Source organism: Monodon monoceros, unplaced genomic scaffold (assembly GCF_005190385.1).
Source record: "Monodon monoceros isolate NGI ecotype Baffin Bay Population unplaced genomic scaffold, NGI_Narwhal_1 Super_Scaffold_20, whole genome shotgun sequence".
NCBI lineage: Eukaryota > Metazoa > Chordata > Mammalia > Artiodactyla > Monodontidae > Monodon > Monodon monoceros.
Genome location: NW_021703777.1, coordinates 136177417 through 136192885, shown reverse-complemented (window position 1 = coordinate 136192885; position 15469 = coordinate 136177417). Strand labels below are relative to the sequence as shown.

The 15469-nt window shown below is 56.5% G+C and overlaps 1 protein-coding gene across 3 annotated transcripts in view; it reads right to left on the bottom strand.

Moving 5' to 3' along the window:
* Positions 1–11686, bottom strand: part of LETM1 (leucine zipper and EF-hand containing transmembrane protein 1) — a 32631-nt gene extending 20945 nt beyond the window's left edge. The window contains exons 1-3 of one of the 3 annotated variants that reach the window (XM_029235393.1): positions 11418–11686; positions 7407–7467; positions 1267–1678 (exon numbers count right to left, since the gene is read on the bottom strand). In XM_029235393.1, coding sequence (XP_029091226.1) covers positions 1267–1678; positions 7407–7467; positions 11418–11496 — 552 coding nt within the window. In that variant the 5' untranslated portion in view covers positions 11497–11686. The remainder of the gene's footprint in view (positions 1–1266; positions 1679–7406; positions 7468–11417) is intronic. The other 2 variants (XM_029235392.1, XM_029235394.1) reach the window with 2 other exon arrangements.
* Between the last annotated feature and the right edge of the window lie 3783 nt (positions 11687–15469).

Here is a 15469-nt window from a genome sequence, read left to right as displayed (position 1 = left end):
TTACCCCAGTGTGAATGTACTTAATGCCACAGCCTGTATACTTAGAATGCTTAAAAAGAGTAAATTTTAGGTTGTGTATTTCACCACAGTGAAAAAATTCCATTCACAATACCATAAAAAATATGAAGCCACACACTATTGCTGAGGGAAATGGAAAAAGTCCCGTCTTATTCCCCACTGGCCATCCCCAGAAGGGCTCCCATTGTTTATTTTCCAGCCTTTTCTTATTTTCTGACACAGGTTATTCTAGTACCACTGCTGTCCCAGCCCTTGATCAGTTATGCTTCCAAACAGCCCCGGTTCCTCTTCATGGGGGTGGTTAGATGCCAAGGGCTGGGAGTCAGGGGTGCTCATTGCTACTGGGGTGTCACTGCTGCTAGGCTGGGTCCCCAGACTGAAAGGGAGCAGAAGGTTTGACAGCATGAAGGATCAAGGATCTGACGAGAGCAATTTAACAAAGGCAGAAACTAAGTCACAAAACAACAGCTTCATCTGTGACAACTCAGAGAAACTGTGGGGTAACTTTCAACAATGCACTTGGCATAAAAGGATGGATTAGCAGTTTAATCATTCTAAAAGAATCACTTATATGGTGAGGGTGCCAATCCTTCAACATGCTACACCTTAAGCAAGCAATTAAAGCTCCAAAGGAGGACTTCCCTGGAAGCGCAGTGGTTAAGAATCCGCCTGCCAATGCAGAGGACACGGGCTCGAGCCCTGGTCTGGGAAGATCCCACATGCCGCGGAGCAACTAAGCCCGTGCGCCACAACTACTGAGCCTGCGCTCTAGAGTCTGTGAGCCACAACTACTGAAGCCGACACACCTAGAGCCGGTGCTCTGCAACAAGAGAAGCCACCGCAATGAGAAGCCTGCACACCGCAACGAAGAGTAGCCCCCGCTTGCTGCAACTAGAGAAAGCCACTCGCAGCAACGGAGACCCAAAGCTGCCAAAAATAAATAAGTTTATTAAAAAAACAAACAAACAAAACCCCCCCCACAAACTCCAAAGGAGGAGCCGTGAGCACACTTCAGGCAGAGAACAGAGCCCCGGGGAGCCCACCAACGTGGTTATGGCTGCACCTCCTCTACAGAGCTGCGTCAGCCACACACTGCCCCAGTGGAAAATCAGGAACCCGGAGGCGTCTAAAAGAAACATCCAGCTAACTCAGGCGAGAACTAAAGCTACTGCAGGACAATCTCTTGCTGTGACTTTAGACACTTAAAGCAACTGACAGGTGACCCCAGCAGGGGCACACGCCCATTACCTGCCTGCGCTCTCGGCGGGTCAGGCTGTGGCCATGGAGGATGCGCCAGAGCATGCGCGCAGCGATCTTGGTGTCGATCCAGAGCAGGCGGAAGCCGTGGTAGTAGTGCTTCAGCTCATCCAGGACCCGCTGCCCCAGGGGCTTTCTCACGGCCGCCTCTGCGGGGGGGCTGTACACGGGGCCTCCTTCTTCCAGCTTCTTGCTCTTGTCCTTTAGGGACCGGAGGGACTTCTCCACCACAGAGTCATCGCCCAGCGGGGGCGACGAGTGCCAGCAGCGCACAGGAAGGAGCCTCGGCCCTGCGACCACCACGCACGTGTGCTTGGGCCTCAGAGTCCAGCAGCCGAGGGGATCGCCTCGCAAGGAAAGGTACACGGGGTGGATGGGACTGCAGCCGCCAAAAAGAAGTTTCCTTGAAGAGGGAAAAAAGAAGCCAGTCGTGAAGGGCCAGCCTTGCTATGACCTCCTGGCAGCAGCACAGGCCACAGCCGGATCAAAACCTCACACCCAACGTCCCAGCATGTAGGACAGACTCCCTGCCCCTTCCTGACGCCGGAGAAATACACTCACTGTGGGGAGCCAGTCCCCACGGCCTCAAAGGAGCAGGTCAAACACAAACAACCAGCAAAGGCTTCACCTCCAGACAAGACAGACCCAACCTCTGGGTGGGTCTCCCAGGCCAGCCCTCTCCCCAGCAGGTGACTTTCTACAAAGACCTGTGGTTCCTGAGCAAGTCTGTCATGAAAACCAGGGAGGATGTTCCAATCGGGGTGACCCAGCTCTGTGCATCAGCTGACCGAAGGCCTCTGGGCAAAAGGACACAAAGCCCAGGCCTCCCTCTCCTCCCCCTGCGGCTCACTCGGCTCCCGCACTGGCCTCCTTGCCCACGCGTGGCGGCAGACCCCAGGCCCAGAGCCTCTGCAGCCATGCCTGCCTGGACACCCCACAGGGGCTGGCTCCGCCCTGGGCTTCCTTGGGCCCCCCGACCTGCGGGGCTACCCTGGTGCCCACCCCTCTCAAATGCTCACACGCGGGCCATCTCCCACTGGACCATGGGCTCCACGAGGCCCAGTGGGGAGCCACCTCCACACCACAGCGGGAAGCTGCAGGGGCTTCCGGAAGTGGGCACCTCAGAGTCCTCTCCATCGGCAGCATAGCAGGCCTACAGGGCTGCCCAGACCCCCGGCCGCCAGAGAAGGCCAGTCTGCTCTGCCGGGCCCCAGGCAGCTGTGTCCTCGGTGTCTGCCTGCAGGACAGCCGCTCGAGGAGGGTCACTCGCTGCAGCCTGAGTTTCTGCAGCCAGGACCCGGCCCTCCCCAGCTCTCGGTGCCCACTAGGCCTGGCACAGCCCAAGGTCTGGGCATGACGAAGAGGTCCCCTTTCAATGGCAACACGTGATGGAAGGCCACTTACAACCCAACACTGGAACAATTTACCCACACAATTCTCCTTCCGTGTTTCACAATCTTCTCATCTCACGTGTCCCTTCAGAAACCTCTCCGTGCTCACGCACGAATCCACCACTAGGTGGCCAAAGGCCCACTCACTTGAGAGGCTGTTTATCACTGACACACCCCATTTTCTTCCCACCTGTCCAGTCATCCCTGCGCACCTGGCCTGCTGCCAGCAGCGAGGACCCGAGCTCTGAGCAGACCATCCCAGGTCAAACTCCAGCTCCACCACTGACTGCTCCGTGACCTTGGACAAGCAACCTCTCTGCTTCAAGAGCACCCCTAGTGGATGTGTGTGGGCTAATACACAGGAAGTACCCAGAACTGTGCCTGGGGCACAGCAAGCCCCATTAAAGCAGTTGAGAAGCCACCAGTCAGGGCTGGAAGAAAGCTGGGACATGTCTAGTTTAGCTGCTTTTTTTTTTTTTTGCGGTACGCGGGCCTCTCACCGTTGTGGCCTCTCCCGTTGCGGAGCCCAGGCTCCGGACGCGCAGGCTCAGCGGCCATGGCTCATGGGCCCAGCCGCTCCGCGGCATGTGGGATCTTCCCGGACCGGGGCACGAACCCGCGTCCCCCGCATCGGCAGGCGGACTCCCAACCACTGAGCCACCAGGGAAGCCCTAGCTGCTCCTTTTATGCACGGGGAACGCTGAAGGACAAGCAGGGACGGCCCACCTTGGCTCTGGCCTGTATGGGCGGAGACAGCTGGCAGATGGCATCCCCCGCCGGCCTCTCTTCTGTCCCGAGCCCCTCGGCCCTGCAGGCAACACCTAAGCCAGGAAAGGCGGGTCCCTCGAGCCCGCCCTGTCCTGAGTCCTACAGGCTGGGGAACAGCCTTGCCCAGGGCACGGCAGCACCGCTGGCTCAGCCATTACTCTCTGTGCCTCAGTCTCACCTCTCAGAGCGGGAGATGATCATGCCCACACCTCCTGTCTTCATCAAGCTTAATTAGCCAGTTTTCCAGCCCAGTTGCCAAGGAAGCAAGTGGCTCCCTCGAGGTGTGATGTCAGTCACGAGGGGCAGCCAAGAGGCAAGGACAGAGACCCATGAAAACAGACCAAGCAGAGAGACATGGGGCGCACCCAGCGAGGGCCATCAGGGCCCCCAAACCTGGCTGTCTTCACGCATGTTAGAGAGACTATTAACCATCTAGCCAGAGAGATTTAGCTACATTCCAAAAGCACAAAATAACAAAACTAACGCGGGCACTGTTGCCTTTCCTCGGGGAGCTGGGACAGACAGCATCTTCGAGCAGGCAGCTCCTGCTCTGCCCTGACCCACCAGAGCCCAGGCGTCAGCCTCCTGGAAGTGCCTGCTCCCCTGACTGCCAACACGTGGGAACGTCCCTTTCCCAGGGGGACAGCATGCCAAGACAGCAGCCTGAGGTTGGGCCAGGGAGGACGCCGACCCTCCACGTGCCCCTCAGCTCCTCAGGGCAGACAGGAAAGGGAAGGCGGGACGGAGCAACAGGCACTGCGACCCAGAGGGTGTTCCAGAAGTGCAGGTGCCCAGAGACAAGAGGGGACCCCACGACTGCCTGCAGGACAACATGCCCCTCAGCCGGGACCTGGAGCCCTTGGGGCCATAGGACATCCATGTGAGGGCAGCACCCGTCACCAGCAGCTCAGTGTGTCCGCAACGAACCTTGCACGCGCTCCCGCTAAGGGAGGCTTAAAAACAGAAGCAGCTCATCAGCTCAGCTTTTCCCACTGAATGGGGTTCGGCACCTGCTGTTTTACGGTCTGACAGCTCATTCAAGTTGTGGGTGCTTCCCCTCTGCCTTTGTTTCTATGATAAGGGAGGTGAGAGCAGCTAGACAATGTCCACGATGTTATCTTGGATCAGAAACTCCCCCACTCACCCTTCAGGGGTCTGGACTGTTTCCATTAAGACTGAGATTGCAGGGCTTCCCTGGTGGCGCAGTGGTTGAGAGTCTGCCTGCCAATGCAGGGGACAGGGGTTCGATCCCTGGTCCGGGAGGATCCCACATACCGAGGGGCAACTAAGCCCGTGCGCCACAACCACTGAGCCCATGCGCCGCAACTACTGAAGCCCGCGCACCACAACTGCTGAAGCCCGCGTGCCTAGAGCCTGTGCTCCACAAGAGAAGCCACTGCAATGAGAAGCCCGTGCACTGCAAAAGTAGCCCCTGCTCGCCGCAACTAGAGAAAGCCCGAGTGCAGCAACGAAGACCCAACGCAGCCAATACTTAAATAAATAAATTTATATATAAAAAAACCCCGAGATTGCAAAATGACTGTTAAAAAAAACTAATACAAACGAGTACCACTTACAACCACTTATCTGTGTGACTCAAGATTTCTTACGTTGTGCGATCAAAATAAACAATAAAAATTCCTGGATGCTGAGACTGACATAAGACTTCAACTCTCGTCTATAATTCCTAACCTTAAGTGTGTGAGCTCAGGACGACAGCTTTACAGTTCTCACTGTTTCACTTTCTAATCAAAGTGTTTAACTTTCTAAACACTGTGAACTTAGAAAACACTAGAGTCTCTATTTTTTGCTGTCGTGGTAATGCGTGAATGACTACAGCTCTCTGGTAACAGAGCTGGCTACTGAGATGAAAGAAAACTGAAAAACTGAAGCAAACGCACTGGGATGGAAGAGACAAAAAATCACTACTGTGCACTAAGCAGCCAATTAGAGCTAAAACAATCAACATAGCTGTGTGAAGTGGCCAGGCACAAGAAAGCGTACCCAAATCAGTAACTTCCACGCCGCCAACAATCACTTAGAAAAGATAATGAAGAGCGAGCCCCCTCAACCCCACCAAGTACAGCGCATCTGGGAACTGTCTTAAAGGCCATGCACGTGGCCTGCATAAGGAACACGACAGACCCTTTTCCGAAAGAGGGAAAACAACTTACAGGTGGAAAGACCACGTGAGATTTTAAAAGTTAATATTCCCCAATGATGTTATGGGTTTAACGACATTCCAGTTACAATCCCCAAAAGACCATCCTAGAATGGAAATAATTCAAAAGTTGGTCCAGAAGGACTGTGGAGACAGGAGGCAGGGGAGGCCTGGCCCCCGGCAAGTGACAGGTGCAGACTGCCCCCTGCAGGAGAGGCAGGCACGCCAGCCCCGCAAGCGCCGGGGTCACTGACCCACGTGTGGCGCCGCCCCACCACCTGAAGAGCTAGGCCACACAGCAGAACTAACCTGCCTCAGCGCTCAGTACTTTAAAACCAGAGACTTCACACCGAGACCCAGACTTCCAGCTTCTCCTGAAAAAACCCTGACAGCTGACCCTGCGGGACCACATCCTACACGGCAACCATGACCGCACCCCCAGGTCACCGGTCACCCGTTTCCAGCCACCCACTGGGCCCCAAGCCCCTGAAACGCCAGCCGCCGATTACAGAGTTCACTTAGAACTCTGAAGTCCAGAAAGAGTAAAGATGTTCTACACTCATACGTTAATGCCTCCACATCACAAAAAGAGGTTTCGTGGCGACAAAGTCTGGTGACTGTCAGAAGAGGAGCCTAATTAAAATCAAAGCCCAGCGCTGGCTGGGAGCGCTCCGGCAGCAGGTGGGGGCCTGCAGAGGCTGCTGCTGGGAGGGGCTTCTGAAAATACTTTGTCGTGTCCCTGCCAAACACTGCCCACGCGCCCATTCTGCTCCACGAAGACACCTGCTCATGGGTGGAAAGGCTGGGCCCGGCTACTCATTTTAGGACTGTATAAGAGCCAGAAAACTGGAAATCCGCTTACACACACTTTTGTTTTAACAGCAATCCAGTCTTCACGTACAGCTTGTGTACTGTTTGCTTTAGGGAATGAAATCTGTCCCAGGGAGCATCCTCCAGAAGTTTCATAGCCAAGATGAGGCAACACATCAACGATCTCAAATGAATGAGAAAACCCGAGGAGCCCACAGCTCTACGGACAAGGGGTGGTAAGGGCCCAGCACTCTCACAGAGGGAGGATCGGGCGTGTCGAGAGGCACGAGCTCCACTCCAGGTACCCGGGGCAAGTGGACATGGACCCAGTGCCGACAGCGGTCTGGGTGCCCCACCACACAGGTGAGGGCGTCAGAAGACTAAGCTCAGGGGCTGGGCAGGGATGATGACTGGCGAGGAGAGTACAGCAGCCCTGCGGGAAGCTCAAGTCCATGGGTGACAGGGGAGTGTGGGTGCCACTCCCTCCAGGAAGCCCTCCAGCCTCTCAGCAGTACCACAGAGCTCCCACCACACTCCAGATATGGCCCCAGGACCAGCAGGGCAGGCCCCGTGGCCAGCGGTCCATCCACATGGCCTTCTCCGAAGGACCGAGCGCGGTGCCAGGGAGGGTTTGCCTGTGTGTTCACACGAAAAGCCACTGGAAATGGCAGCTGTGTGAGTGTGGAAAAGACTCGATACTGTACGCAGACTGTGGTTACCACTGCATGTTTCAAAAAACAGATACATAAGGAAAAAACCAGAATAAAATATACCAAAAGGCTAATAATTTCTGTAACAGGTACTGGGATTATGAGTGTTTATTTTCCAAATATTCACTAATGTATGTGGTTACGTATTTCAAGATGAAAAGATACAGGTTTAAAAGAACAAAGAGCAGGAACGTAGGCTCTACCACCTCCCCAAACCGAGAGTCGCACGTCACTTGAGCACTTTCAAGCCCCCACCTACAAACAGGCAGAGGGTGACGTTTATCTACTTACACGCAGCTCGTCAACCCCGCGGTGCTGGCACAACTGAGGCAGGCACGATCCCCCACACGACCTGCGATGAAAACAGAAAAAAAAAAGTCAGCCTCAAACCAGGAGCTTCACACTGGCACCATCTTTTGTAGGCTAAGTCTCCGGAAGCTGAGTGAAGGCTCTGCCCCAGCTGGAACGCGGTGTCTTGGAGGCAGTCCCTGGGCGCACGCAGCCTACCTGGGGGCCCAGGCCCTGGCGGCCCTTCAGGCCTCCCCAGCTGGGACCACCCCCCACCAGCCCCGGCTGCCTCTGGCGGGCAGACGCAGGGCGCACGTGATCCCCAGCACACAGAGCAAGCCAGGGCCCCGTCCAAATGTCCCAACATACCCCCTGCCCACACGAGCGGTGGGGGCCGTGAGAACTGCCAGGACAACCGATGCCAAGAGTGAACCAGTTCTTGGATAAACAGTACTGAGGAGTGCGCGGCACGTTTTCAGGATTTTCACGCGCTTTTGATGCTTTCTCTAACGCTAGTTCTCAAGCCCTTCCTCCAGCTGAGGCGGATACGCCTTCCTTGTTCCCCCAACAGAAGCCCCCCACCTCGAGACCTTAACTCAGAAACGGGCCCCGCGGCAACCAGACCAGCTGCCGCAGCGCCCAGAGCCCCCGGGCCTGCCTGCCCCCTGCACGCCGCCCTGCCGGCCCCTTCCCATGCCCTCCCACTCTGAAGGCCTGGAGAGCAAACCCGGGGGTGGGCTCCAGGTTCTGCCCGCCCCCCGCCCCAGCACAGAAGGTGGTGGGTGTGCCACCCCCTCCTCCCGAGGCCCTTCTGTGTCTCTTTCCCGACAACCACCCTGAACTCTGACCCCAGCTGGGTCTCCTACAACTCACTGCTACCCTAACTCCCCAGAGTTAGTCCTGGGCCCACAGACGGCCCGCCACTTCAAACACCAGTTGCAAGTGGGGTCCCCAGGCTACCCACACTCCTGCCAACTACAAATTCGGGGTATCCATGACCCTCTCGGTTTTGATAATTTGCTAAAATGGCCCACAGAACTCAGGGAAGTACTCTATTCACTACTGCGGTTTATCATAAAGGATACAGATGAACCGCCAGATGGAAAAGTATATAGTGCAAGGTCTGGGAGAGTCCTTGAGCACAGGGGCTTCTGTCCCCACTTACCGGCACGTGCCACCAACCCCAAAGCTCCCCAAGCCTCCCGGTTCAAGAGCTCCTATCTTCACTGCCTAGACATGACTGATTACATCCTTGGCCACTGGCAGCTGAACTCCATCTCCAGACGCCCTCCCCTCCCTGGAGTGTGGGTGTGGGTCTGGAAGGTCCAATCCTCTAATCACAGGTACCTCATTAGCATAAACTCTGGGGTGTGGGAAAGGAACACATTATGAATAACAAAAGATATTCTTATCATTCAAGAAATTCCTAGGGTTTTAGGAGCTCTGCCAGGAACCCACGATGGGGCAAAAGAGACCAAACTTATTTCTTCCTATCCCACACCATTCTTAACCTGGCTTCCGGTACACCAGGCTCTTTGGGTTCTCCTCCCTAAGCTGCTCCAGGGAGGATCCTCCCCGCCCCATCTCCAGATCCTCCCCAGGCACTCCGTACCTGAACACCTGTGGATACACGAGACCCAGAAGTCCGATGGGCACCTCGCACTCAACAGCTCCAAGAACTCCCGGCCCCCCCCAGCCTGCTCCTCCCCCGCGCTCCCGTGTTTCAATAATGGCCAGAGGCCGGGCCCTCTGCTCTCACACCCAGTCCTTGGCAAATCTGGTCAGCCCACCTCTACAAGTCCCAGCCCACTCCCAAGTCTGTGCCACACATAGCAACTTCCTCCCAAAGAGTACAGTGTGCAAAGGGCAGGAAGCAACTCTGGAGAAGACACCACCTTAGCCCAGTGATCGAGGTCAGCACAGCCATGGTCTTAACACATGCAGGCACCCTTGACAGATGTGATGAGAAGGACACACTTCATCTCTGGGGTCTTCCTCCCCCAAACCCTTAACCCCAGTCTAACCATGACAGAAACATCAGACAAATCCCAATAGATGGGCATCCTACAGTATATCTGGCCAGTCTTCCTCAAAACTATCAAGAGTCTGAGAAACTGTCACAGCCAGGAGACCAAAAAGAAATGGTGACTAAATGTAATGGGTGTCCTGGATGGGGTCCTGGGACAAAAAAAGGACATCAGAATAAAGTATGTGCAGAATAAGGGAAATCTGAATACACCGTGGACCTCGGTTAATAACAATGTATTAATGTTGGTTTACTGATTATGACAATGACCCAAATTGATGTAAGATGTTAATAACGATGGAAATGTTCTCCAGAAAAGGGCTGCCACACCCAGCTGGGAGCCTCATTTCCAAGGGTTCAGAGACTGGCTCCCCACGGTCCAGCCCTGGGTCTTGCAGGCTCTGGATGCCCTGTAGGTCCTACAGAAAATCAGTCGTCTGACCAACACTCAGCCCCTTAGTGTCTGTATAAAGAACAGTGCTAACCATGGGACACACCTGTGTTCCTGGAATGATACAACCACAAAACAAATTCAGCTGATTTTTAAACTGTAAACATGCTACAGAAACCTGTGTGGAGGGACTTCCCTGGTGGCCCAATGGTTAAGAATCCGCCTGCCAAGGCAGAGGACACGGGTTCGAGCCTGGTCCGCGAAGATCCCACATGCCGCGGAGCAACTAAGCCCGTGTGCCACAACTACTGAGCCTGCACTTTAGAGCCCGCGAGCCACAACTACCAGCCCACGTGCCACAACTACTGAAGCCCATGCACCTAGAGCCCGTGCTCCGCAACAAGCCACCGTAGTGAGAAGCCTGTGCACAGCAACGAAGAGTAGCCCCCGCTAGCTGCAACTAGAGAAAGCCCGTGCAGCAACGAAGACCCAATGCAACCAAAAATAAATAAAATAAAATTTTAAAATATATATATCAAAAAAAAAAAAAAGAAACGTGTGTGGCCAAAGTATTTTTATCACCATACTTAAGAGGCAAGAGATACAGAGAGCCCTGACAGCAGAGGGAAGGACTAAAAGCTGGACTGGGCAACCAGACTACCGTTCACAAAGGAGTGCTTGCTGTTTCATGCCCTTCTGCCGGCTCCAAAGGTCTAAGCAGTTGATCAACCATTATTGTTAAAAAATGACAAGAACCGTGTTTTCCAGGGTGCCTTTACAAACTGTGAACACCTTGAAACACATAATTCTATTTGACAACCTCAATCTCATAGGACAAATAACAAGCCACAAACTCAGAAAGGTTAACGTAAAAAGAGACATGGAGTGAGGGTCACTGCAGGCACCCTACATGCGGGCCCCTAAGAGCCCCGCGTTATGTGTGATCTCCGTATCACAGCTAGGGTCACTGAGGCTCCAGGTACAGCGGGACCTGCCTGAGGCCACGCGAAAAGGCCTGGGGACCCTGCACGACGCCCGTAACACCATAAAGGTATCGGTCCCAGGAACGTCCGCCCTTCAAGCCGGCAGACTCTGCTCGCCAGTGTGTGCCAGACCCCGCCGTGGCCCCCGCCATCTCTAGAGCCCCGAACGTGGCCCGAGGGCAAGAGTGTCCTCGCGAGTGGGCGCCAGGTCCACGGGGCTTAACCACGAGAGGAGCGCCGACACCGTCCCAGGGCTGGCTGTCAGCGCGCTCCCTTCAAAACTTTCCCAACCCCGCTCCCGAAGCAGCGGCCGGCGGCAGAGCGACTAAGGTCACGGCGCGGATGAGTCACATGCGGTCCCCGCGGGAAGTCACGGCCCGGCCGCTCCCCACCCCCGGCGACCGTCCGGCCAGGGCGAGGCGGACGGGCAAGGCCGCGCAAGGCCCCTCCCGGCGTGACCCCGGCTCCGGGCTCGGTCCGAGTGCCGCGATCCACCCAGCGGGGAGTCGCCCGGACCTGGGGGTAGCGGGGGGCCGGCCCCGAGGCCCTCCCCGGTCCGCCCAAGACGGCCCCGGCCCCGGCCCCGCGTCGTCGGCCGAGAGCCGGCCGCTTACCCCTCGGAGCAGCGGCGCGGGGCGGCGGCAGGCGGGCGGGCCCCCGGCCGCGGCAACTCCTCAGTAAAATGGACGCCATGTGCCCTGCGCGGCGGCCGCCGGCCTTCTGATGCTGCTGCTCCTTCCCCGCGGCGGCCGCGGCGCCTCCGCCCGCCAGCGGAAGAATGAGAACGGCAGTTGGTTGCAGGTGGCGGGCGCTCAGCTCAAGGACCCGGCACCGGCGGCGTCCATGTCCCGGAGCCGACGTCCGGCGGCGCGGGGCGGGGCGGCCTGGCCGCCGCTCGCATTGGACCCTTAGGCGCCCGGCGCCGGCCAGGTGAGGGGCGGGCCCGCGCCGCCGCGGACTGCCCGTCCCGGCGTGCCCCGGGCGGCTGCCCCTGCAGCGCGCTGCATTCTGGGTCGCGGCTCGACGCTCGGCCCAGCGTGCCGGCTGCAGGGACTCGGGGAGCCGGCGGCGCATGCGTGCTGGGCCCTTCCGCGTCCGGGCGGCGGCGGCTGCGTAAGGCTTGGCGTGCGGCGGGACGGAGACCCGCACCGACTGGCGGCAGATACCTCCGGGACGTTTGGGGACCGTCCCCGCCGGGGGCTGAGGGGCGTCGGCGGCCGGGCCTCTCTGGCCGAGCCCCCGGTCGGCCTCCGCCCCGGGCCGCCTCTAGTAACGCTGAGGGCCCCGGCTTCCGGGTGGCGCCCCCAGTGCCGCTCACCGCTCGAGCGTCTGCCCCCGGGCGGGAAAGACCCGGCAGCCGTCATCTTTGGGCCCCACCTTCCCGTTCCCTAAAGGCGGTCAGTTGGTCGTGGAGGGTCGATGAGGTGATGCAGGGAAAGCACGCTGGGGGAATGTGGGGCTCAGCGGCTCCTGGGGCCCCGTGGTCGCCTCCCCAGCAGGTCACGCCCACCGGCCTGCACCTCAATCCTTCCCCGGGACTCCCCACCCTGCTTCCCAGCCCCCGGCCTTTGCCGCTCTCAGGCCCTGCTCCTCCTGGAAGTGCTTTGCAGTCCTTCTCTCGCCCTCTGCCTGTCTTGTTCGCGGATGTGACCCCAGGGCACTGCTTGGCGAGGTCCTGCAGTGCACACTCAGCGCGCATCTGTGTTGTGCGGTGCGGGAGTGTGGAACTCCTGATCGCAGCAGGCGCCCGTCTTCAGGGGCTGCTTGGATGGCAGTCTCCCTAGGAGGCTCCCGCAGCACTAAGCCCTCACTGTCTGGAGGAAGTAGCCTGCCTGCGGTGGTTTTCCTGAACCTCCCTGAGCCAGAACTGCCAGGTGCTGGACCGGGATAGGCCTGGAGTCCCCGCCTCAGGTGGCGCCAGTCAGTGCAGGGCACTTTAAAGATGACATGAAGTGCCTGTATTGGCCCTGGGCAGTGAGCGCTCTAGACTTAGAATGCAGGGCTAGTCTAAGCTCACAGATGCCTGAAACCCACGCCCCCACTGCCAACAAACCATAAAGCCAGGCTCCTACCTGGCTGTATGAGCCTCGGAAGAGGGAGGGGAAGGGGGGGTCACAAGGAAGGACAGTCCTTGGGCTAGGCCTGAGCCAGGGCCAACAGGCGCTCAGGGTTGGACAGGACGGGACTTTTAATGTCCAAAGTGTAGGAGTATGCTGGTCTTAGTACTAGTAACTGACATTAGCCCTGAGCTCCTGAGGGCTCTGTCCCAAAGCTGTCGAGGGGCAGAGAGGGAGGCCGTACAGGGGGCCCGAGGATCAAAGCTGGTCCCTGATAATGCTTCAGGGTTCCAGCTGGCCTGAGACAGGGCAGAGCAGGAGGCAGGCAGTGACCGACCAATGGGCATGAGTGTCCGTCTGTTTGCAGGACTTTGAATAGCAACACTGCTCACTGCCCTTGGGTGACTCACCTCTGCCCAGCCAGGTGGGGTGGGAAGGAGAAACCAAAAATCGGGTCTTCGTAGAGCGGTGAGGGTGCTGTGTCTGGGGCTTCTGGGCAACCTGGGCAGGGTGGAGTTTTAGAGAAATTCATTTTTCAACAATCAGTAACTTTATTGGGTTTCCTGATTATCAGAAGAACATATGCTCGCTGTAGCCATTCAGGCCTATAAAAATAAGTATAAAGAAACGAGTAGAAATCTGGCATCCTGCTGACTTGCACGCACACCCTTAAAGTGATGAAAGGCTGCCTTCCTGCCCTGCGTCCCTTCATGCAAGAAGAATGCAGAATCATGGCGCAGCGAGTTTGTTTTAAAATTATGAACTCCTTCTGCCTTTTTTTCCTCTCTTTTTGGGCGGCTCTCTTTTCCTCTTCTCTGTGATCCCCACATACTGTACATAAACTTCTCTCGTCGCTGTGCATTTACACAAGTGACAGAGTCGAGAGAAACAAGGTGGGATGTCCAGGCAACACAAATGCCCCAGTTAGGGAGGTTAGAGAATCAGGTTAAGGAGTCAGGTTAGAGATCATGTAAGGTTAGGGATGAAATTAGGGACCCAATTAGGGGGTTCAGATTATAGATCAGCTTAGGGAATCGGGTTAGGGGTCAGGGTACCAGAGGAGGCCTGGGCAGGGCTGTGTGCTGTGCTCCAGCCACGCCTAGGTGCAGGGCAAGCAGAACTGGATTGGACCATGTTGGGGTTTGGCCCAGAGGTGTGATGAAGGAAGAAAGGGACAGTGGGGTCAAGGTGTGTGTGCAATAGGGTGACTTATATAAGGCTCGATCAGGAAGCTCAAACTGGGGAGGAGGGGAAGGGCGAGAAGGTGGAGGCGGCTTGGGACAGTGGAAGGTGGCAGGATTATCGGCCTGTGGGGCCTGCTGGGCCTGAAGGGAGTTTGGAGTGGGGTACCAGAGCAAGTGAGCTGGCCCGAGAGGGATGCTTACAACAGGGGTGGTGGGCGTGGCTTGAACCTGTGGGCTGAGGCGAGGGGTAGGGTGTGAGCCCAGAAGAGGCTGAGGTGAGGCTGGAGGGCAAGGTCCTTGAGGAGAGGGGCCAGGTGCCTTTGAGCACCACGGGGAGAGGCGTGCCTTCCCCCAGCAGCCTCAGCCACGTTGGTGTACAGAGCGCGCTGATCAAGCGAGATGGTGGCTGTGGGCTGGATATGGGAGGGACATGCATTTGAGTCGAGAACCCAAGGATGGGGTCCATGGACCAAGGTTGCGCCTACTGGTTCCTCGCAGCGACACCCACCCTCTTCTTGCCTCTTCATAGCAGAACCCTGGGTTTACTGAAAAATCTTTTTGCAAACCTTTAAAATTAAAAGTTTTAATATTAAAATTAATGTTACTTCAACGTGTGTGTAGTGAAGTGGCCATGTCCCAGGTGTACAGTCTGAAGCGTTTTTCCACTGTACACACACCCACGCCGCCCTCACTCCAGTCAGAGCAGAAGGCTGCCAGCCCTCCAGCAGCCTCCCCATACCCGCCCCCCACCGACATCCCCCCTTCTCAGAGATAAACTCTACTATGACTTCCACCTCAAAAATCACTTCTGCCTGTTCTTTCACTCTATATAAATGGAATCAAATAGTGTGTACTTTTCTTTTAATCTGGCTGCTTTCACTTAGCATTATGTCTATGAAATTCTTCAGCGCTGTGGGTAACGTTAGTTTGCTGTTCGTCATTGCTATGCAATGTCCCATTGTATGACTATACCACAGTTTATCAATGCTGTGGTTGACGGACCCTCCATTTTTGGCCCTTCTGACTAACGTTGCCATTAATATTCTCACACGTGGCTTTGCTGCACACACGTATGCTTTTGATAGTAGAACTGCGGGTCAGAGGGTGCGCTGAAGTTCAACATTAGTAAGTACTGACAGGTGGTTTCCAGGGTGTTTCTCCCAGCTTATCCGGCCACCAGCAGAGCGGAAGCAGCGCTCCGCCGCATCCCCGAAGACCCTGGTGCTGTGGTTACTGTGATGGTAATCACTTCCGAAGGTGGGGGCCTAGGGTGGCTTCGTTTTGCATTCCTTTCATGACTAAGAATTTGGAGGCACTTTTTCATATGCGTTTGAACATTTGGACCTCCTCTTTCCTGGAGCGCCTGTGTAAGGCTAGTTTCTTATCCCTTTCTCCATTGGGTCATCTGCATTTTTCTTTTTGATT